We start from the raw sequence: 22294 nt of genomic DNA on the forward strand, positions 1-22294 counted from the left end.
CAGGAGAGGTGCTCAGGCTTACAATCAGAACGGAACTCCTAGCCAGGAGTCTCACCCTCTCAGAACATCCCCTCTATTGTAAATCCATTCTTCCCTAATCCCCCATTATACCTCTAGCACAGAATTAAGTTGAAAGATGACAGTCATGTGAACATGCCCTGATTACCATCTGCTAGTAGATACTCCCCCTTTGCCCAAATCTCATTCCTCATTTTTAATTTATCTTGCTGCATGTTGTGCATTTTTATAAACCACTTTAAATCTCTTTTGGAAAGAGGTATTGATGAATAAATAAATACAAAATAAAATTGCCCATTTGCTGGATGCCAGAATAATCAGAATAATTATCCCTATCAGCATCAGGCCAATAACAGTGCCGCCAGAGGACTCTGCCAAATGGGTTCTGGAAAGACAATGCACAAACAGGCATTCAACCTAAATCAGACTGATCTGTGTATGGGTGATGGAGAAAGGCAGATGCTCAAGGAGAAAATGGAAAAGCTTAAGGAGGTCTCCAGGTCTGCCATACTACAGCCAGCTCCTGAAATCTTAAAGTCTCAAGATAGCTCCCTAGACCTTCATTTTGAGACAGTGTGGGGAGAGGTTCTCCTAATCCATAGCAAACCTGATGAGATCCTTCTCCGCATCAACTGTGTCCACTTTAATGGGCAGAAGAAAATTTTGAGGGAAACCAAGATTTTCCAGTGGTTGCTGATCTTCAGAAGAGCTACCATATTTTTTTCCAAAAACTATCACCTTGCCATGTGATACACAGTCTAAATTCCTAAAACACTGCTGAATGATTTATAATTCTAGGCAGAACAGCCTTAATCAATTTCCGAATAATTAAGATTAGGGAAAACAGCAACTCCACATAACATCAAGGTGGGAAGAAGAACCATGGATGTGTGTAACCTTAGAAGAAAGTATTTGGTCCCAGGTATTCAGAAAAACTAAATGACCAGGAGAGTATGAATAGAATACTGAAGAATCAGTTTCCTGTTTTTGAAGCCCTCAAAATAGTTGAAATCATTGGCTTCTAAGGACACACCAAAAGAAAGTGAGTCTTGAATACCATCCTCCATCATATTGAGCAGCATTAGCATTTAACATTCACAACAATCTGTTACCAAATTGTTGATCAGGTGTGCAAACACTTCACTTCTGGGGGCCCTGCTATAATGTGGCTCCGTAATTCTGGGTCACCCTCCACCGAGTTAGTAATGTCTGCCCAAGACTCACAGCCTCATTTCTATATCAACCAACAATACACACAACTAAGATATGTGATCCTTTACAGCTAAAGCAGATTGTCTGCTCTTTGAGATTATTAATACTCCCCAACCCTCCTCTTAATCTCAGAAAACTAAAGGGGGTTTCAGAAGAAAGTTCAGTGGACCTTAATAGGCTCCATCTGTCATTCTGGAGAAGAAAGAGTACTGTACTAAGAACCAAGAGGCTGCTAAGAATCAAACAAGAAAATGCACAGGAAGATGATTCTAAAATTTAAAAAGTTTGCACTTGCAAGGGATTTCTATAAGTGCCCAGAGATCAGCTTTATAATAGCACATGCTGGGGGAAATAAATAGTCATGGATCTGAAGAGTATTTATATAGCTCAGTAAAACTAATCCACTTAGATCCTCCAAGTGGGTTTAAAGTTGTCTTTAAATGGTGACATGTAAAGGTGGTGTTCTATGCCTAAAGTTATGTAGCCAGTTTTCTCGGCTGGAATCATGCAACAAAAATTTATAAAGGCTTTGCCCATGAACTCTGCGCCAGGCAGTATACTGGACACAAGGGATGTAGTGAGAAATATTTAGAGCTAAACAGACATGGATGATGGTGATTTGCCCTCTGCCCCATAATAGAATTGGCATCCTCTGCCTGTGCTGTCTTAAAGAGGAAAGAGGAAAACAGATGAGGTATAATGTTTTGGCTGCCTCTCAATGTGACAGGGACAACTTGGACCCTCAGGATGTTTAAATGATGGGAAAAGTATGTCAGTTCCTTCTGCCACGTTTGAAATGGTTCAACTTAAGGATGAAAATAGTTTCTATCCAAGGGCTCCCTGTTACCCTCAGAAAACATTGGTTGATTATTTTCTAATTGAATAAAAACTCATCAAGACATAGAAAAAAATATTATCTGGCAATATATTGCACTGAAAATAGCCAAAAAAAAAAAAAGGCAGAATCAGCAAGGTATCAAGGAACTAAACTGCTTTGAAGTTCTGTCACAGTGGGGTCAAATCCCAGCCAGTCACTTAAAGTCCCTGGATTTCAGCTCTTTGTTCTATGCAATGGTCACGATGCTACCTAAGCCACAGGAGTGTCGTGAGGATGAAGTGAGATGAAATATTGTGGGTTCAGAAAAGGACAGTTCTGCTGCATACGAGAGAAGATGTGAATTCCATCTCCCAGATACTACAAACTGCTCATAATCCCTCACTTTAGAACATTATGGACCCGTTACCTCATTTGACCCTCACACAAACCATTTTCAGATAAAGAAAGTGGGACACAGAAAGTTCAATGGAATTGTCCAAGGGCCACACAGCTAGAGAAGCAAAGCTGCCAGACCCAGGACATAGACCCTTCCTACCACACCACACGTCACAGAGATATGTGTACCCTGTATGAAATAGCCAGGAGAGGGGACGTGAAACACTGAGATCTTAAGACTCTTCCTCACTTTGTGATCCTGGAATGAGCTTCCATATTGGCATATAAAGTCTGCCCAAACACTTACCCTTCTCCTCCTCTGTCCAGCTCACTCTGACCTAGCTTCTTCCCAGATTGAATGCAGAGGAGTTTTGAACTTAAAGGAGCCTCAGAAGGTGATGGTTTCAACCTCCTGCCTTCAGAGGTAATGACATAGTATTACCTCCATCCTAGAGATGAGGAAAGATGAGCCTGAGGTGAGAAGCATCTTGCCCAGATACATTCAACCAGGGGGAAAGGTTGGGGTAACTAGAGCCCAGGTCTCCTGCAGCCTGAGGAGATGCTCTTTCGGCTGCCTGGGCTGCTCCTCCTGTCAGAGAACACAGCTTTTCTAATTCCAAAGCTACTGCCCTTCTATCAAGGGGGATTAGGAGGGGAGAGGAGCTGCGATGCTGAGGATTCTCGACAGAGCCCGTCTTACAAAGCAGGACTGTGGGCATGGGTTTTCATGAGCCCTGACTAGGGCTCTTTCACCCCCTAAAAAAAATCTCCTTGAGCTTCTCCCAAAGTCAGCATCCAGCTGACCAGTTTCTAAAGGAGAGACCTCAATTCTCTCTACTTAGAAATGACTGAGCCAAGCACAGAACATTGTTCCAAAGACTCTGAACTGCAGGGATCTAAGACTTACCTGCCACCCAGGACAGAAATCTCCTCTCTAGCTTCACTGACAGATAATTTCCGAGCTGACAGTGATCCTTTCTGACCAGTTACATTTATGCAGCCTGAACAATTCCAAGGATGGAGAAATTACTCTCCCAGGAAGGAGTTTGTTCTGTTTTGGAGCCTACCTATAACTTTCAGCTCTCTGTAAGGTCAATGCTATCACACTGGATAACTCCAAACACCTGACAGAGTTTTACAAGTTTTTTAAGAGATTCCACAAGAGCTTTCCTTACTCTCTCCACTTTCTCAATTAGAATCCATGACTTCCAAATAGCATCCTTACCTTTTCATGGCATGCCACCTACTTTGTGACTTCTGATGCTAAAAACAATCACCTAAAACACATTTGAGAGACATTATCAGTCCGGTGTTACAGAACAAGAAAGTCCCAGCACATTGAATTCCCCAGAAAAAAATCACACTCAGTGTTGACCCTACTTTATAAAGGAAAACCCACTTCAGAAGAGAGGAACCCAAGATTCAGATTGTCAAGTACACTTCTAGTCTAGACTGTGGTTCATTTTCTCTCTGATCTACCAGAGCCACACTCACCTTCAGCAGCACCAAAAGGCCCTCCCCAGTCCAGACGCCTGAGTGAGTGCAGGCAGGGTGTGGAGACTAAGTGGCTCTTCAAGGAGCTGGAGAAATGGACATCGTCAGCACCTGCAGCTCACAAGCCCCAGCACCCACAAGAGCGACCGTCAATAGGTGTTGGATCTCTGCCCTATCCTGGGCTGGATCCTTCACCCCAAGAAGGCAATTAGAAGATGGAGGCAGGGGGATTGCCATTGATGGGAGTTTCTAATCAGGCCCTAAGCTTCTAATTAGGCTTCTCCAACTCCCAGAGGAAAGAAAACTTCCAAAAAGGGCCCATACACTGTTCTCATTCTCCATTCCTCCCCATCAACCTTCATCCTGTCTGGAAGCCTCCACCGTAATTCAACTTCACCTTGGGGTTGAGGAAGCTACTTCTGTGTTCTGCTGTCTGAGGAGTTGTCATGAACCCAAGGTGACCCTTCTGACCCACCTCCTTTATAAGACACAAGTGAAATGTGTATGTGAAGCCCCAATGGCCTGCTTACTCAATTATTCAACTAATATTTAATTAGCTATAAAAATAAAATACTACAACAGTACCCCAGCACACCATATTAATTTTATTTATGTTTAGTCTATTGAATCACCTAGAGAAATCCTGTGAAGTAGATAATATTGTTGTAGCCTACCAAAGGGTGAACTTAGAGAGGTGAAACAGCCACTCACATAGGAAGGGGAAGGGCTGAGATTGCAACCAGGGCAGGCTGATTCCAATGCCTGACTCTCAACCACCATTGCTATCCTAGCTGATGTCACTCAGCTGATAATTAATAAGCTTCTTTAATACAGAAAACTTGGGCAATGTCCAAAAGGTATAACAAAAGAAATGGAAACCGCTATAATCACACCATTCCAATAAGCCCTGTTCCCAGTTTGAAGGGAAATGCACTAAAATGTGCTTACTTAGCACATAAACTCTGACAGTCAACTGCGTGGGTTTAAATCCTCCCTCTACTTCGTGAGTGTAAGGGAGTTATGTCACCTCTCTATGCCTGTCTCTTGGGGTGGTTATACATGATTTGAACAAGATGACTCTTGTAAAACAAACTGAACAGGGTCTGGTACTGTTGTACCTGTCCATAATTTTTTTCTATAGGCATTTACACATCTTTTTTTTAATTGGGATTGAAGTTCATATAATGTTTTATATTGTTCCATTGAGTAAGTTAATAAGAAAAAGATTAACTGTTATAAAGTTGCCTAAGTAGGAGGGACCCATGACCCACTGCAGTACCAAGTTATCTAGGGATGAATCACAGTATATGGGAGAACATATATGCAAATACCTAGCCATATTTTACAAGATACATAAGTATCAGTGGATTGGGCTCTGGATATCCCCTGGGGAATTTGAGAATGACTCTGTATGTCTGTGTGTGTGTAAATATATGTATATACATACACACAGATGGAAAATAAAGATATGTATGTATCTTAACCTCGAACACAATAGAGAAAATTTATATTCCCAAAAATGTATACCCCATACTGACTTGTGCTTCATCTAACACCAACACTTGCCACCAGTGATCCAGCTCTGCCCAAAGGAAGATCTCTCCTTCCTTCCTTTTCGATGAATTCCACAGAGGCTCACTCCCACCCAGGACTGCTGAGGGTATTTTACATCCCAGGATCTCTGCAGAGGCCAGACTTTGAATCCTTTATCTCAAGGGAAATTCCTCTGTGTCCTGTATAGATAGTGGCCCCTGGATCTTTCCCACCAAGAAACGACCAAAAGACAGAGACTCCCCTATATTGTCTCTCTCATATCAAAATTTTCTAAGGAAAGTCTTAGAAACAGTTCAACATTCTCTTTCCAAATAGTCAAGAATTCCACCATCAGTGATTCAATACACATTTCTTTCTGGGGCTGGGGTTGTGGCTCAGTGGTACAGCGCTTGCCTAGCAAGTGTGAGGCACTGGGTTCCATTCTCAGCACCACATAAAAATAAATAAATAAAGGTATGGTGTCCATCTACAACTTTAAAAAAAATTAAATGTTTCATCATATATAAATAAAATTTTTAAAAATGTTTTATGGGAGACCAACCTTGCACGTGACTGGGTCACACTCAGCTTCATAGTAAGTTTATATCAAGCAGGTTATTTGCTATTTTTGTATTTCCAGTTTTTCTCTGTTATTTTCACCTCATTTGCCCTTCCTATTGTACTATAAATACTGAAATATTTTCTTTCTGATAATATGTCATTTTTCCAACAAATCTCCAAAGATTATGAAAGTGATATCCTTTTTATAAGGCCTGCTGATACTCATTTTGACAGATCTATACTCTTATAGCTATTCCAATGCCTATATAAATATTCAGAACAATAAATACCTCAGTTTGGTATATATTCTTCTAAATAGTCCTATGCCTGTATATAAAATAATAAATACCTCAGAGTTGGTATTGAAACTTTTTCAGTTGAAGTGGTTAGAAAACTCAATAAAATATACTTACAATACAAAAAAAATAAATTTACCAACTCACATAACCAATACCATTTGATTCCAATGCCTTCAGGCATGATTTCTCCAGAAATTCAAATTTTCTCATCAGGTCACATCTCCTAACTTTCCCTCTGATCCACTTCCACTAACATGGTGGTATCAGAAGCCCCAGATATAAACACTCAGAAGTCCACTAAAAAGAAAGACCATCTCTTAGTACCCCAGCTACTAGTCGCATATCACCTGCAGCTACTGTGAGCACTGATGACTATGGGCTCACAGCTATATCCTTCCCTGGAGTAAGGGATCACTGTTCCTAGAAATTTCTAGGAAGTCACACCCCTATAGAGGGATATTGAGGACAGCTCAGTCATCTAGTGGCTGTTATGAACTGCAAAAAGTCAAATCCCTTGCCAGAGGCAGAACTAAGTTCATGGTGGAATTTGCAGGAAGTCAGAAGTGTTCTCCAGGAACTCACAGCTCAGCTAAGGAGATGAGACTAACCACTAAGGAACAACTATGAACAATGGAAGACAAGTGGACTGCAGGGCCACCATGTGTGGTTCTAACAAAGAAATCATGAGTTTCAGAGGCCAGGGAAGAAATGAGAACTGGAGTAGCCAGAGAAAGTTGACCAAATGAATCTTCAAAGAAGGTGAGCTAACAAGCTATCCAGGGTAGATGTGATTGAAATGTGTGTAGGCCACCCTGGACACATTCCTTCCAATAATTGGTCTTCTTTGTAAAACACTAGGCAGCCAATGCAATGAGGCTTCCACCCCTGAGATGGGACTTGACATCAGGACCAAGGATGGGTGCAATGTAAAGAGAATTTCACCAAAAGTCCACATCCAAGCTCCAGTCCTGAGAGCACTCATTGCAGAACACAAGGACCAATGATGAAAAGAACCAAGTCCTTCCCTGCAGAAGCCTTGAGACTAATGAGAGACTCACAAGGCCTAGGAGTTGCCACAGAATCCCAAAAGATTTGCTTTTATCCTCTAAGATGTGTGGAGAGGATGCGATAATGAGCTCTGAGGAAGTGCATTCTCCCTGACAGGGCTGGCTTTTCCCAGGAGCCCCGGGGTGTCTCAGGTGCTGATTCATGATCCAGCAAAACCCTCTGGGCTCACAGCATCTCTCCCACAAAACCACCTCCAAAGCACTTTAAATACTCACTGGCTTGATGAATAAAAAGGAAACCTAAAATTGGTCAGCTACTGCCTTTTATGAATTGCCTGAAAAACCTTAGGTTGGTTTTTCCAAGATGAATCAACTGGATTATTGCACCAGGTAATAAACACATTAATTCTCACCCTGAGAATCCTGGGCAGATACTGGCTCTGAGGGAAGGTCCATGCACACTAGGGAAGATGGAACTAGGCAGAAAATCTGGCCTTTGCTATCAGAACTTACCATCTCATGGGACCACATCCAGCCTAGGATGTCGGCTCTTGTATGAAACACGCAAGTAAGACTGGAACATTTTTTTTTAACCTACAGCTTTAATCTCTCTGGGTTTATGTATCACTAGGTCAATTTTAGAAAATATAACTTCATGGGAAGTTGATATTACAAAGTGTAGAGTTTATAAAAGACATGTCACTGTAAATTACTATGTTTTCTATATCTATGCTGGTAAGAGAACTAACTATACATATTAAAACTCTGGCTTTGGAATAATATAAACCTAGGTGAGAGTCCGGGTTTCTTTACTGACTTGTCATGTGACCTTGGGTAAGAGACTTAACTACTCAGAGTCTTAGTATGCTCCAGTACAAAATTTCATAGCATTGTGAGATTTGTATAAGATAATGTGTGTAGAATGTGTAACATCATGATTGACAGACAGCAGATGTTCAATGGCTACCAGTATTTGGAAAAGTAATACAGCCTAGTCATTCAACTGGGGTCAGAGAACCAGTGAAGGATCTAAATATTTTTTTCTTTCTAGCTGTGAAATCTCAAGCAAAATACTTAATGATTCCAAGCCTCAGTTTCCTCATCTATAAAATAAGGGCAAACACCCCTAAGTCATAATGTTCTTGTCAAGTTAAAAAGGAAAAAAAGTCTTTAAATGTCTACCTGAATCAAAGACCTCTACTCCCTCTGCTCTTGCCTCAATCCAAGTTGATGTTATCACAAACCTTTCTTAAATAACATCATACAAAACTGGGCGTCGCCAGCCAGGTCCTGCCATTTTTCCTTCTGGAAAATATCTTGCAAATTTCTCTGTTTGAAAATAAGCAAAATTTACCATTAGGTAAAAATCCATTCTAAGTTTTCAAAAATCATTATTCTGTCCTCATTTTATTCTTGGGGAAATTGAGGTTCTAATAGGTTAAGAAGTTTTTCCAAAAAGAGATTATGGTACAACTAAGTCTGTCCCAACCCATAAAAAAGGAAAAGAAGAAAAAACTTAGATCACAAAAAAAGACTCCAAAATCATTCTTGATTCTATCCTCCCATGGAAGTTGAGTTTAGACCAATTAATCTACTAGAGGTTTAAATTCTTCTTTGGTAAAAATAGATAATAAAGGCTGCTTAAAGGTCTATTTCAAGGACTAAATAAGATAATACATGCAAAGTATTCAAAGTCTTTAGCAGAATGGATCAGTTAAATATGCTATAAGCATATCAAAAAAGATGATAATGAAGTCACCAATAACAAAGTTGCCTATGTTACATAAAAGATCACAAAAAATATGGTGGATGTGGAAAAAGAAATAAAGTGTGATTTGTATCACAACATCACACGTGTAAATTTGAAAACATAACTAAACCACTGTATTTTTAAATATATACATACCTGTAAATAAATATAAAAAGAATAAACGTGGAAGGATATATATTTTGTTATGTTTTAAGTTTTTAAAATATTTTTAGTTGTAGATGGACACAATATATTTATTTTATTTGTTTTTGTGTGGTGCTGAGGATCAAACCCAGTGCCTCACACATGCTAGGCAAGCACCCTACATCCGAGTTATGACCCCAGCCCTGCATTTCAAATATAGTAGAGGGAATACCCATGAGGACAAGGAAAGGCATGAGGAGGGGGTGAGAAGCCCAGAGACAATAAAATATAATGAAGAAGTGCCTTGCCTTGAGCAATGAGGACCGCCATCGGGAACCGGAGAGTATGAATCATTCAGCTCAGACCTAAGGTCCCACAATATTATGTTTAAGTAATTACAAATCACTTGGAATAGTGCCTTCACAGTTTATCTAATCAGTACGTAGTACATATTTAATCAATAATTAGTACATATCTAATCAGTAATTAGTGCACATATTTCTAATAGTATGGATATTAGGAAACCCATCCAAGAGCCTCCTTTAGCCTGTACACTTAGTCATAAGATCCTGGGTTGTAAAGGCAGAAGATGACCATATAATCTAGATCCATTGTCTTCACAATAGAGTGAAGCCCAAGGAGAGGAAGAAACCCTTTGAAGTTTCTTTAGCTGTTCAGTTCCTATCATAGAGATGGCAACCACCCAGCTTGAACAATCCCAAGATAGGTTTCCAACGAGGCTGACTCATCCCTGAACCCTGCTGCTGGGGTGGCATGGAGCATTGTGTGTGACTGACAATGTCTTCCTCTACTAGGGATCCTTGATTAGACCCTGAGGATGCTGTGGACTCAAGGGCAGCTTCCCCTGGCCCCTTCATGAAAGTGTGTGCAGCTTGAGTCTCTACATGTGGAATCCACAAAGCTATCATGACTTTATAGATGCCCAAGCTGGTTCAGGGCCTCATCACAAGTTCAGAACCTGTTGCAGGAAGATCCTGGCAGAACTGGAAATAGAACAGTGCTCCCATGGTCACCAGGAGAACTGCCTGCTCTCCCCAGGTCTGCAGACAACTCACTCCTTGACTTTTGAAGAAGTCATTAATCTCTCTGGGCATCAGTTTTCTCATCACCAAAGTGATAGCACGACCAGTCATGTCCATTTCACAGGGATGTGAAAGCAATGACAGATGATTATGAATATAAAAATGTATGAAAGAAAGTAAAAAAGAGGTATTCTGATGAGTAAGTAGTTTTTACTACCATGAGTCTTATCAAAATGGCGATCCCGTGTAGTATAGCTGTTAATAGTTGTACTAATGAAAAAGAATTTATTAAAAACTAATTTTGATATTTATAGATCTGGTTATAGATTCAATAATTCTGAATTAGCAGATGCCAACATGAAAGAGTTGGGGATGTGGTACTAGGAGGGCAGGGAAATGGTTCAGGGGAGCAAAGTAAGAAAATGGAATCAGGAGTCTTGGATGAGGACCCTGCCCCTCCACATGTGAGGTCAACAGCTAGTTTTACATGTCTGATCTGTTTCTCATCCACAAATGAGACAAATGTCACTTGTCCAGTAGGATTGTTGCCAGGATGTATAATATATTGTATATGGAAAGTTCTAGAACAGTAGAGATGACATTGAAGAAAAAAGGTATGAATCCTGATTTCCAGGCAAAGATCTCAAGCATCACTTGGACTTTAGGCACTTTAATGGGGATTCTGGATGGACTTGGAAAGGGGCCAGCAACAAGCACTCACACTCTAATGTGACCCCAATCTGTGCCCAGTGACAACAGAAAATTACAGGGAATGCAAAAATTTCCATGACTCAAATATAAAACAAACTAAATATAATTATTTTGAGCATCTGGTAAAGTATAAGAAAAGAACATTCATTTCACTTGATATTTGAAAGCTTGTCCTCAAGCTAAATTTTAGTGACATTGCTTCCTCTACAAATTCTATCATGCTATTTAGTCTTTTAGTGCATGACAAGCATGTAATAATAATAGAGAAATGCCTCTTATTATTGTCATAATCAACCCATAGAAAAGTATAGAAGAGCTAATTAGAATAGAAAACATTGTCACATGAATGGAATAAAATATTTGTTTGTTTTAATGGGGTAGAAAGGAAGAGAGAAGAAACGATAGGGAAATGACTTTTTCACCTTAGTAAGAGTCCAAATTTACTCAATTACTGAAAGAAAAAAAAATATACACACATAGGGATATATATATACAAACAAATATAATATTAAAGATATAGACAAATTGCAATATAACAAAATTTACTTGAGGGAATGCATTATTTTTCAGAACAAGAAGTCAATAGTTATTGTTTAAGACTGATGATAATAACAAAAATAACATTAGCTAGCATTATTCAGCTCTTTCAACAGCTGGACTCTGTAGCATTCCTGTTACAGGTATTAACTTATTTAAAGTCCAAAATAACCCTATGGTATAGGCACACATTTTCTGCAACATGGATGAGAAATTGAGGCACAAACGTGTTAGATAACTTTCCTAAAGTCAGATGGTACTCATCCAAGTGGATGGCCAGCTCCACACCCCAGTATAATCATGGTCTTCTAAATGATAAAAAAAATAATATTGTGAAGATGATGACCTCTGAGCTGGAGTGGTAAAGATTAAAGTGGAGAAAAACAATTTTTATCTATTAATTATCACTAACTGACCAGGAAATTTCAACTGCCTGGTTGAATAATCATATAATAATAAGAAAAAAATATGTCAATGTATACAGTAAGGAATTATTCAACATGATGAGAAGATCATCATCTTCCACCTTCTGAACAGATGGTAAGAAGAGATTAAAATTGTTGCATGTCTGGAAGGGATAAAACTAAGGCCAGTGGGTGGAAGGTACAGAAAGGAAGAATCCAGGTCCAAAACAGAGAATTACCGGTGGAGCTGTCTGCAGATGGAGGCTCAAGTAGCAACTAAATGACCACACGGGGTATGCAGGAGAGGGACTCCAGCCCCAGATGGGATTAGAATACATGTCACTTTGCTCCCTTCCAAACTTGAGAATCATGTGTCTTGTATCTCCACAGAAATCACCAAGATGAAGCAGAATTAATTTGAATCAGAAGCACCAACTCAGGGCTCTCAGCTCCATACAATGCAGAAGAAGCTCAAGAAGAATTAGCCGGGTTCAGGATTTCTAAAGAAAAATTTAAAAAAAAAAAAAACTCTATACCTAAATTCAGAATTATAAACTCATCTTCTACCATAGAGAAAAAGATTCTGTTCCTGATTCTAAAAATTTTGTTTTGTTTTGTTTTTTTTTTGTTTGTTTGTTTGTTTTGTTATTTTCTTTGTTCTCATCCTCAGACCAACAGTCCACACTGAATCCATGGCCAAGAATAATCTCACTACAGTAGCCGAGTTCATCCTCGCAGGCTTTACTGACCACCCCAACTTGGAGACGCCCCTCTTCCTGGTCTTTCTCAGTCTCTATCTTGTCACCCTTCTGGGGAATCTGGGGATGGTGGTTCTCATCCGAGTGGATGGCCAGCTCCACACCCCAATGTACTTCTTCCTGAGCCACCTCTCCCTGCTAGATGCCTGCTACAGCTCTGTCATCACCCCCCAGATCCTGGCCACACTGACCACAGGCAAAATGGTCATCTCCTATGGCCGCTGTGCTGCCCAGTTCTTCTTCTTCACCATCTGTGCAGGTACAGAGTGTTTCCTGCTGGCAGTGATGGCCTATGACCGCTATGTAGCTATTAGCAACCCTCTGCTCTATACTGTGGCCATGAATCCCAGAGTCTGTTGGAGTTTGGTGCTGGGAGCCTATGTCTGTGGGATGTCTGGGGCCATCCTGAGAACCACGTGCACCTTCTCCCTCTCATTCTGTGAGGACAACCGGATCAACTTCTTCTTCTGTGACCTCCCGCCCCTGCTGAAGCTTGCCTGTGGTGACACAATGAACACTGAGATCATCATTGTCTTCTTTGGCAACTTTGTGATTTTGACCAATGCTTTGGTCATCCTCATTTCCTACGTGCTCATCATCAAGGCTGTTTTGAGGGTGAAGTCTTCAGGGGGCAGGGCCAAGACTTTTTCCACATGCACCTCCCACCTCACCACTGTGGCCCTTTTCTTTGGGACCCTCATCTTCATGTATATACGAAGCGGCTCAGGAAAATCCCTGGAGGAAGACAAGGTGGTGTCTGTCTTCTACACTGTGGTCATCCCCATGCTGAACCCTCTGATCTACAGCCTGAGGAACAAGGATGTGAAAGCTGCCTTCAAAAAGGTCACTGGTAGAGTCTAGGTGTCCCAGAGAGGGTAGGTAGAAATGAGAGGACTTCTCATCCTAGGTAATTTTGTTCCCATGGCTACATATCCTAATAGGTTCCAGCACTATATGCATCCTATAGGCATGAATGGAGAGAAGGCAGACCAGGGCCACCAGGCACATGAGAAAAACTACAAAAGCTGTGAAGTTTTAACCAGCAATACCCCTTCCAGCCCATTCCTTGTCACTCAACAGTCCTGCCACTCTCTGATGTCATAACTTAGAAATCCTGAAGTTCACCACTCCAACGCTTGCCACTCTTTCCCTCTGCTCTGGGCTCCCATCAACCATTACCCTGTTCTTGTCAAAGATGGCATCTGGGGACCCCTGTGAATTGAGCTAATAATTGGTCTTCCTTTTTCCTTTTAATATATAAATGAATGATCACTTCAATTAGCAGGAGGACTATATAAAATAGAACTGAGACTCTAACTGGCCCAGGGAAGGAGATCTTTGAGACACAGGTCTCCCTCTTCACCATTAAGGTGTCTTGCCCCTTAGTGTCTTCCTTCCTGCTCAGGCCATGGTGGAATTTGCGAACGGCCTTGCAAGCTGGAAACTCACTGGCTCTGTGGTTCTGGCCTCTTTGCTCTGCTGATATCTCAGGAAGCACTAAGCCACTTACCTTTGGGAGGGTCTCCCTCAGCTCTGGCTGCTGAAGCACACTGTGCTGCCTCCTCTCCTCACCCACTGCCTACCTCATGAACAGTTCCTGCAAGCAAAGGGCTCAGAGGGATATAAAAGACAGCCGAACCACATATCACCTTCTCTAGCAAAGATCTTGCTATAAATTTATAAAGACTATTGCTATTTAGAAATCTGAATTTGCTCATTACTTGGTTCACATTTTGAAAAATTCAGAGATTCAGAGCCTCAAAGAAAATTGTATTTATAATCTTGTGCTTCAGAAATAGAAATAGCAAAAAAGAGTCCTTGGAGACCCCCTAGTTAGGCTTATCCCAAAGCATAGATTCTGTCTCTAAACTTCCATTCCAAAAAAACAAAGACTTTGTAGCTAAATAAGGATGGATAATCTCACCTCAAGAGAAGGAGCTATTAAGTACTAGAATATAATAATATTTGTGTGACAATTCAACATGTCTACACTGGAAATTTCCAAAATGAGTTATGGACAACTCTAGATAAGATGTGGCACTAGACCTATCCGTGGCCCAGACTGAATGTGTGAAAGCTGCTTTGTGTCACATAACTTGTCTTGTTGACACAGCAGGCAGTTAATATTTAAGCTGGTTACATTCTTTCAACTTTTTCATTTATGTACTTCCCTCAAACAAAAGACAGCTGGATGAACCTAATCTCTTTTTAAAGCATTTGAACTAAGAAACCCTGAAATCATTTTTCTGTTTCAATGAAATGAAAGATGATGAACTTCAGTGAGATCAGGATCCACAGCCATGTTTAAGTCAAAGTTAGGAGCAAGCAAAGTTGAGGACTCAAGAATCTTCTTAAATTAATCAACCTAAGACTTGCTTCTGTCTTTAGTTTTTATTAGGCTCAGGTCAGTGGCATCAAGTCAAACAAAATGGAAGCAATGGGAGAAATCAAGGCTGTCCATGCCAAGATACCACTAATCAAGAGATTTGATGTGCTAAGCCAAAAGGGCAAGATAGCAGTATAGAGGAACCCACTTCTTGCCTGATTGTTCCCAAGATAAAACCAAAACAACCGATATGTAGCTAGCTGAATGTTGAGGTGGGTAGCCATGGGAGAGCACTGGAATTCTCAGAGTGCTTAAATCCAGAGTCATCTTGAAAAGGGCCCTGTTGTCTGAGCTTGAATCACTTTGGGAATCAGAAACATCTGAATTTTCCTATCTCTGTGACCCTGCAGCCATTCAACTGCTCTCCTTTGATAATGGACTTCCATGAGACAGTCTTGGCTCAGGGTATGGAGTCAAACTGCTAAAGAGTTCTATGCTGTGGGAAATGTGGAGTGTGATGGAGAGGGGAACAAAAGGCACTTTGGAGAACCTGCCTTCTGAGTTCAGTGGCGTGCACAGCCACATGGCGTTCTGCGTGGGCAAGTCTGATGGCACCATGAACAAGGATGGCAGATCTCACAGATCCCACCACACCCATCTCGGCACAGATCTTTATGGCTCTGTGGCCTTTCCCACCCTCAGAACCATCTGGGTACACACCATAATGCTGGTGTCTGTCCTGGCCCACCCCCAGCATTGCAGCCTAAAAAGCTCCAGAAGAATCTTTGCATGAGGAGTTCCACTTTTCAACTAGGTTATTCCAGTAGGCAAAGCAGCTGAGAAAAATTTAAACTGCCTTCAACCACAAATCACTCTGGCTAATCTCTGGAGGGCATCACGGCTGAACAAAGGAGGGTGGTGAAAAGCCCATATGCTTAGCTTTTTCCTCAGGAGCACACAGCTCAAGACCCAGAGAGAAGCTTTGGTCCACATAGGTCATAATTGCCCTTGCCCTCATCCAAGCACCTTGGCAAGTAAGACTGTTTTTTTTTCTTTTTTATTCTTTATTTCTTTTAATTTTTCTATATTAAATAATAAATGTAATAAATATAGAACAATATAAAGGATCCATGAAACAAAGGGTTGATTCTTTGAAATGAAAAAATAAACAAAATTTTAGGTAAACCAATCTTTAGGAAGAGAAGGAAGAGCCAAATAAAGAAATAAACAAAATTACAGTTGAAAAAGGAGACATTACGACAGATACCACTGAACTTCAAAGGATCATTAGGGAATATTTTGAAAAATATATGCCTAGCTAAGCACAGTGATGCACACTTGTAATCCCAGCAACTTGGTACACTGAGGCAGGAGATCACAAGTTCAAAGCCCATCTCAGGAACTTAATGAGGCCCTAAGTAACTTAACAAGACCCTGTCTCAAAATAAAAAAAATTTAAAAAGGGGACTGGGGATGTGGCTCAGCTGTTAAATATCCCTGGGTTCAATCAGTGTATATATAAAACTATGATATAAAAACCTAAATAAATCCTTAACAAGCATTGAAATTGAATCATTAATAAAAGTCTCCCAACAAAGAAAAGCCCAGAACCAAAGGACTTCACTACTGAATTTTATAAAACTTCTAAAGAACAGACATCAATGTTCCTCAAACTATTCCATAAAATAGAAAGGAAAGGTCACCTTAGCTCATTCTACAAAGCCAACATTAACCTACTACCAAAACCTGACAAGGACACAACAAAAAGAAAAATATATTTATCAATATTCCTGATGAACAAAAAACATACTCACAAATTGAATTCAACTGTACATTTAAAAGATCATATGTCACAATCAAATTGCCTTTATTCCAAGAATACAAAGAAGATTTAATATATACAAATCAATCAATATATCACATAAATTGAACCACGGACAAAATTCACAGAATTATCTCCATATATGCAAAAAAAGCTGTTGATAAATTTGACATCTCTTCATGATAAAAGTCCAGAAGAAAAATACCAGATACAGAAAGATCATACCTCAACATAATAAAGTCTGTATAGGACAAGTCTGTAGCCAACATTATACTGAAAGCAGGGAAGCTAAAATTATTTCCTCCAAGACAAGAATCAAGATAAATATGTACATGCCCATGGCTCTTATTTAACATAGTACTAGAAATTTTAGCCAGAGCAATTAGGCAAGAGAAAGAAATGAGTCATAAAAATATGAAAAGAAGTCAAATTTTCACTGTTTGCAGATAATACGTTTCTATACATTATTTCTATACTTATAAAATCCCAAAGACTCCACTAAAAGACTCTTAGAATAATAAATTTATTAAAATAGTAGAATACAAAATCAACAATAAAAAATCAGAAGTTTTTCTATACACCAACAATGAATTTACCAATAAAGAAGTCTGAAAAATAAATTCATTCACAATAGCCACAAAAAAAAAATAAAATTAAAAACTTAGGAATAAACCTAACTAAGGAAATTTACAATGAAAATTACAAAAATTAAATAAAGAAATTGAAGAAAACAGAAGGTGGAAAAACCTCTTCATAATCATGGTTGGGATAATTAATAATGTTAAAACAACCAAACCACCCAAAGCGATCTACATATTCAATGCAATCCACATCAAAATATCAATGACATTCTTCACAAAGCTAGGAGAAAAAAAATCTTAAAATTCATGCAAAAAGCACAAAAGACCCTTCAAAAACCAAACAATCCTGAGCAAAAAGAGCAATTCTGGAGGTATATCAATATCTAATTTCAAAGCATGCTATAGAACAAGAGTAATAAAAACAGCATGGTATTGGCATTAAAAACAGACTCACAGACCAATGGAACAGAATAGAAAATCTAGAAATAGACCCATGCATTTTCAGCCAACTGATTCTCAACAAAATTGCCAAAAATATACTTTAGAAAAAGGACAACAGCCTCTCAGTAAATTGGACTCGGAAATCTAGATATTCACTTATAGTAATTTGAAGCTAGACCACTATCTCTCACCCTGTACAAAATTTGACTCAAAATGGATCAGACCAAAACTACTCAGACCAATTTGACTCAAAATGGATAAGACCAAAAACTACTAGAGAAAAACAGGGTAAGCCCCTCGAGGTAGTGGCACAAGAAACAACTTCCTCAGTAGGAAGTACAGGAAACAAAAGTGAAAAATGGGAATGCATTCAATTAAAAAGCTTCCACTTATCCAAGAACACAATCGACAAAATAAAAAGACAGTCTACAAATGGAAGAGAGTCTTTGCCAACTGCTTATCTGAAAAAGGAAGATTTAATATATACAAATCAATCAATATATCACCTAAATTGAACCCAGACAATATATATATATATAAAGAACTCAAGAAAACAACATTAAAAAAAACAAATAATCCAATCAAAAAGAGGACAAATGATCTAAAGAAATTGAATGAACATAACAGATATTTCTCAAAAGAAGTACAGATGGCCAACAAATAAAAAATTAAAAAATGTTCAATATATTTGTCAATCAGGGAAATGCAAATCAAAACTATGATGAGAATTTCATCTCATTCCAACTAGAATGGCAATCCTCAAGAATACAAGTAACAATAAATGCTGGCATGGATGTGGAGGGAAAGGAACTCTTATCAATATTGGTGGGAATGTCAATTAGTATAAGCACTATGAAAATCAGCATGGAAGTTCCCTAAAAGGCTAGGAATGGAGCTACCATACAGTCCAGAGTTTATTCAAAATAATAGGACACAATAGAGATACATGTATACACATGTTTATAGCAGCATAATTCACAATAGCCAAGTTATGGAACTCACTTGGGTGTCCATTAACAGACAGGTGGGTAAAGAAAATGTGATAGATAGATAGATAGATAGATAGATAGATAGATAGATAGATAGATAGAAAGAATAAATGATAGATATGATAGATGGATAAATGACAGATACACATGTGTGCAGGCCCATACACACATGTGCACCCGCGTGCATGCACGCACACACACACACAATGGAGCTTTATTTGGCCATAAAGTAGAGAATGAAATTATGTCATTTACAGGAAAACAAATGGGACTGAGAGCATTCTGTTAAGTGAAATAAACCAGACTCAGAAAATAGAGGGTCATATGTTTTCTCTCCCATGTGGAAACTGGATAGAAAAAAAGGAAAGGGATATCATGAAAATAGAAGGGAGACCATGAGGGCAGAGGAAGGGAGAGAGGATGGGGAGGAAAAGGGAAGATACTGGAAAATGAAATTGGTCAAATGATGTTATTATGTTCCTGTACAGATATGTCACAGTGAATCCCGCTATTATGTATAATTATTATGCACCAATAAAAAGGTTTTTATAAAAAGGTCAGTAAATATGTAACAAAACCCTCAATATGTTTAGCCATCAGGGAAATGCAAATTTAAACTATAATGAGGTTCTATCTCACCCCAATGAGAATAGCTATTACCAAAAAAAAACTAAAATTGACAAACGCTGATGAGGATGTGGAAAAAAGGGAACCACTATATACTATTGGTGGGACTGTAAACTAGCACATCCTCTTTGGAAAACAGTGTGGAGGTTCCTCAAAAAACTAAGACGGATCTACTGGGCAAACCAGCCTTCCCACTCCTGGGTATGTGTCCAAGGGAAATTAAGTCAGCATACAAAAGAAACAACAGCATGTCCATGTTTATTGACTATTCACTATAGTCAAGCTGTGAAATCAGTTTAGGCACCCATCAACAGATGGATGAATACAGAAAATATGGTATATAAACACAATGGAATATTATTCAGCCATAAATACCAATGAAATCCTGTCATTTGCAGGAAAATGGATGGAACTAGGAACCATTATGTTGCACTAAATAATCCAGACATGAAAGATGAATATTATATTTTTATCTCATATGTGAAAGTTTTTTTAAAAAAAATGGCCTGAAACTGAAAGTATAACAGGGCTATTAGGGACTGGTAAAGAAGCCAAGGGATGGTGGGAGGAAGAGGAAGAATCATCACCAAAAGCTGTGACTTCTGACCTGTGGTCATTACCAGCTGCTAACTGTAAGCTGTTATTCAGCAATAGAAAACTAATACATGACACTCTCCCTATATTTCTTGTAAAATAAAAGTTAAGTTTAAAGCAGAGGCCAATAAGCTTTTTCTGAACTGGGTCAGAAGATAGTAAATATTTTAGGCTTTGCAGGCCAGACAATCTCCATTACAATCACTCAGGTCTGCCATTTTTGTGAACAGGCAGCCATAGGCAAGCATCTCTAGGTAGCCATAAAACATTTTTTACAAAAATAGGCCGCAAGCCACATTTAGACTGTGAGCCATGGTTTGCTGACTTCAAAACTAATATATATACAATATGTGGAACACAAGCAGGCATACAGTAAGTGATCATTCTTTTAATAATTATAATTTTAAAAAGAAAAGAATGGATCACACAGATGTTGGTTCATGATGGTTGGACACAATTACCTGCACACCTGATCAACACTTATCTTCATTGGTTCAGGCTGCTAAAGCAAACTAGCATAAATTGTGTGCTGTTCAACAACAAAAACTTATTTCTTATAATTCCAGAGGCTGGAAAGTCCAATGTCAAGGCATCAGTTGATTCCGTGTCTAGTGAGGCCTCACTTTCTTATTCACAGCTAGTGCCGTCTAGCTGTGTCTCCATATCGTGAAAAGAGCCAGGTAGCTCCCTGGCACTTCATTGATAAGGCCCAACTCACATCCCAAAGTTCTCACCTCCTAACACCGTCACACTGGTGATTAGATTTCAACCAATAAATTTTGCAGCACAGAGCATCCAAACTATACGGTTGCTCATACCTGGAAAATTGTTTGCTCATCGCACGTAGCTCTAAGTCTCACCTATAACCCTTGGTCACTACCTTCTTCTCATAGCTCTTTTACTGCTGAGAGCCACGGCTGAGTCTGTATGGACCCTGGCATTTTGCCAACAGTATTGATTGACAGGCGAGGCATTACTATCCGCCTCTGCCGCAACTTTTGAGTTCTCGCAGTATTTTGGAGTTCTCGTGGGGATTTCCGGGGATTCCCCGAGAGTTCCCATTGGTTGGGGAAGTGCAGGAGGAGGGATTTCCGGGAGAGATATTTCCGGCTGGGGGTTCCTGGACAAGCCTCGTGGCGCGTTTGGGAGGATTCCCCGGGAGCTGTGTGAAGTGTTTTCCTGCAGTTTAAAAATAAAGTTTGTTCCTGCTTCAGTGGCTCGTGATTTGTGCCCAGCCAGACTGCGGCATTTTACACCATTGGCAGATTCAATCATAGGGAAGCAAATTTACTCACCCAGACTCTAGGAGTTCCCTGGGAAAGAGATGTCTGTCTGACTTTGTGGGGAATTAATCTTATGAGATAAATATGCAGCTCATTCGGGGGCAAGGCAAGGGCAGGCCTTAAAGGGGACCATTTCTCCTCTCATGGCTCCCCTGGGTCCAAGGATGTTAGACCTCTGGAACTGAAAGAAGTTCGCCCCTCCTTGTGTGTTTCATAAACTCTGTGGAACTGGTGACCTCTGCCTGACAAGATCAAACCACAACTTCTAAGTTAGCATCAGCCATGAGACCAGGGACATCAGTGGACTGCAGAAAGGAGGGGGCTGGACTGGTCCCTGCTCACCTGTGTCAGGTGAGGACACTGTTTGGCCTTCTCTAAGGACACTGTTTGGCCTTCCTAAGATTCCATCTCCCAGAAAGAGGCCCAAAGGACAAAGAAGTCACTGTGCATCCTGGAGAGAATTTAGGCAGCCCCATCCTGTCTCTGAGCCCCTCAGCCAGCCCAGAACCCAACCATCTGAGCATGATAATAAGGACATCAGTCATGGCCCAGTACCTGGCTATGTTGGTGGCAATGGTTTGTGTTCTGTGCTTTTTGTGGTGATTCAAGAGTCACTGTCCCCAGAATGCTCTCAATTTATCTATCACTGAAGCCTCAAGTTCCAACATTGGTGCTGCCTTCCTTCCTTTGTTAAATAGCAGAGTGGTCCTAAGCCGATGGTAGGTGGACCCTGTGACTACGAGGGTCCCAACTTGCATGGGCTTTGGGAGCTCAGGGTAGAGAGGGGGACATTTTTGCTCAGAAACCTAGAAGCCAGGGAAAGGGTGACCCAGTCTCTGTCCATGGACCGCTTTTGAGCTCCTATGGTAGGAGCGTATGATGCACCAGCTGCAGAAATTGATTCCAAGGGTTAAAGTGAGATGCTTAGGGCACAGCCAACTCTGCTC

General features: G+C 40.0%; 1 protein-coding gene across 1 annotated transcript; it reads left to right on the forward strand.

Moving 5' to 3' along the window:
* Positions 1–12618: 12618 nt before the first annotated feature.
* Or9i1 (olfactory receptor family 9 subfamily I member 1) lies at positions 12619–13545 on the forward strand. Its single transcript, XM_027944763.2, has one exon. It carries the CDS (start codon positions 12619–12621, stop codon positions 13543–13545), a length of 927 nt encoding a protein of 308 aa, XP_027800564.2.
* The last annotated feature ends 8749 nt before the right edge of the window (positions 13546–22294 follow it).

Source organism: Marmota flaviventris, chromosome 9, assembly GCF_047511675.1.
Source record: "Marmota flaviventris isolate mMarFla1 chromosome 9, mMarFla1.hap1, whole genome shotgun sequence".
NCBI classification, from domain to species: Eukaryota; Metazoa; Chordata; class Mammalia; order Rodentia; family Sciuridae; genus Marmota; species Marmota flaviventris.

Excerpts from the sequence above, each read along its gene's own strand:
- Or9i1 (XM_027944763.2), top strand. The coding sequence starts at position 12,619 with ATGGCCAAGAATAATCTCACTACAGTAGCCGAGTTCATCCTCGCAGGC.